The sequence below is a fragment of the Crocodylus porosus genome, unplaced genomic scaffold (genome assembly GCF_001723895.1).
Source record: "Crocodylus porosus isolate Cpor-Errol unplaced genomic scaffold, CroPor_comp1, whole genome shotgun sequence".
NCBI lineage: Eukaryota > Metazoa > Chordata > Crocodylia > Crocodylidae > Crocodylus > Crocodylus porosus.
Window position 1 is genome coordinate 559,453 of NW_017728927.1, and position 2,066 is coordinate 561,518.

Genomic DNA, 2,066 nt, shown 5'->3' on the forward strand with positions numbered 1-2,066 from the left:
ATGCAGTGCAGGGAGCTTCCCCCACCCTTCTGCACTCCCCCCACACCTCCTAGACAAGCCACAGACAACTCCATCCTGTGCCCCATCCTGCCACAGCTGGGCAGCACCTGCCCCTTCCCCTGCCCAAGCCCCATTCCCTCCCTGACAATGGGGACCTCGATCTATGCCCCTCAATCGCCCCTTCTCTCCCCCCCAGTCCTCCCCCCCATAGACTTACTGGCTGGATGCTGCTCTCCAAGCTACCAGGCTGCATACTGGCAATTGGACAGGCATCAGGCAATATGGTTCGTTAATAAGCAGCCATTGATATCAGCCAAAAAAAATCTTTATTGGTATACCCCTAGTATTTTAGTATTAGCCTGATTTTTTTTGCCAAGGTTCTACAAAATTGCAGCAAATACCAATGCATATAAGGCTTCCATGTTCTCAGACAGCATAAACAAATTACCATCATCCTTTGGGAAGCTTGCTTCTATACTATTTGTGAAGTAATCCTCTCCTCTGGATGGTCTTACAAAGGGTATAATGCTGTATTAAATGGTATGCATGTGTATATATTGATAGATAGATATCCAAAATCGGTCTTCATCTGGTTTGTTTCATTTTCACTTTACCTTATCACATGGTTTTATATCCATTTACAGAATGACAAATGCAGGTCCATAAGTGGCCCTTGTCTGTGTTATTTTTTATTAGCAATTCTCCTCTTCCTTGTTGCTAGCATATCATAAAAGGGATCCCTGCTGATGCTTGCTCTGGGAAGAAAAGAAGCATTGGTTTAGTTTTCTAAACACGTATTTTTAAACCAAACACATTTTGTTCACTTTCACTTCTATGGAGTGTATAGCAGGCAATATGATCCTATAAGTATCAAAGGATACAACATAAACTGTCATGATCAGGGATCCAGGTTTTCTGTTTGCTGTGGAAAAATATTAATTTTCTCCTTTAATGGAGAAAAGCACGGCTTTTCTACTTTTAAGGAGAAAAACACAGGAAACAATGGGTTCCCCTTGCAGGCTGGCAGAGTTCCATCCTGCCAGGGACTGCTTGGGGCTGGGGGGAGCAGGAGGAGAAAGATCACAGGGAGCGGGTGCCATCTACATGTGTGCACATGGCAGCCAGGCAGCATGGAGAGCAGCTCCCACAGCTCCCTCCAGGTAAGTCTATTCACGGAGGACAGATTAAGGCTCCGACAGTGAGGGAGAGAGTAAGACAGGGCTGGGGTTGGGGGCATTGCCCAGCTGGACCACTTATGGGACCCAGGGCTGGGGTGGGAATGCAGGGCCTGGCTAGGGGCGCAGGATGGAGCCACAGGAGGCTTGTATGCGGGGTAGCGGGAGGACTGGCTCCCCATGCTGCATGCACTCCTGGGAGGGAGGCATGGGAGGGTATGTTGGGGGAAAGACACAGTTGTACCCACATCCTGGTGCGCTGAGGGGGCAGGGGGAGCTCCAATTTTCTATGATAAAAAAGCCAAAATCAAACACCAGAATATATAGGTATTTAGAATTTATTATAACAATTGAGACACTGGTAGGTTTCCAAAGTGCTTTAAAATGGTAAATATATTAATAAAACATTGTGGACAACTGATACCTATACATATCGTGGCATTTCATTTTAATCGTAAAAAAATGTGGATTGGGGGTTTTTAATCAGAGAAATTTGGGTGTTTTTCATTTTAATCAGAGAATCTACTATTGTTTAACAGAGAAAACCAGAATCCCTGGTCTTGATGCAACTCCTACAGCTGTAAGATTTGGTAGTGATATAAATATAGCAAAACCACTCCAATTTTAACCCTGTTTCATCCAAGGTCATAGTTTGGGCAAGTTAACTCATTTGTATCACTACAAGATCATGCAAACTTAATAGTTTCATAGTTTCATAGTTTCTAAGGTCGGAAGGGACTTGAGTAGATCATCTAGTGTGACCCCCTGCCATGGCAGGAAAGAGTACAGGGGTCAAACGACCCCAGCAAGGTGCTCATCTAGCCTCCTCTTAAAAACCCCCAGGGTAGGAGCCTACACCACTTCTCTTGGAAGTTGGTTCCAGATCCTAGC

At 45.2% G+C, this 2,066-nt stretch overlaps 1 protein-coding gene across 2 annotated transcripts in view; it reads right to left on the minus strand.

Moving 5' to 3' along the window:
* Positions 1-571: 571 nt before the first annotated feature.
* CYTH3 (cytohesin 3) overlaps positions 572-2,066 on the minus strand; it is a 92,670-nt gene continuing 91,175 nt past the window's right edge. For both annotated transcript variants that reach the window (XM_019542220.1, XM_019542219.1), the window contains one exon: positions 572-755. In XM_019542220.1, the coding sequence (XP_019397765.1) occupies positions 683-755 (73 nt within the window). In that variant the 3' untranslated portion in view covers positions 572-682. The remainder of the gene's footprint in view (positions 756-2,066) is intronic.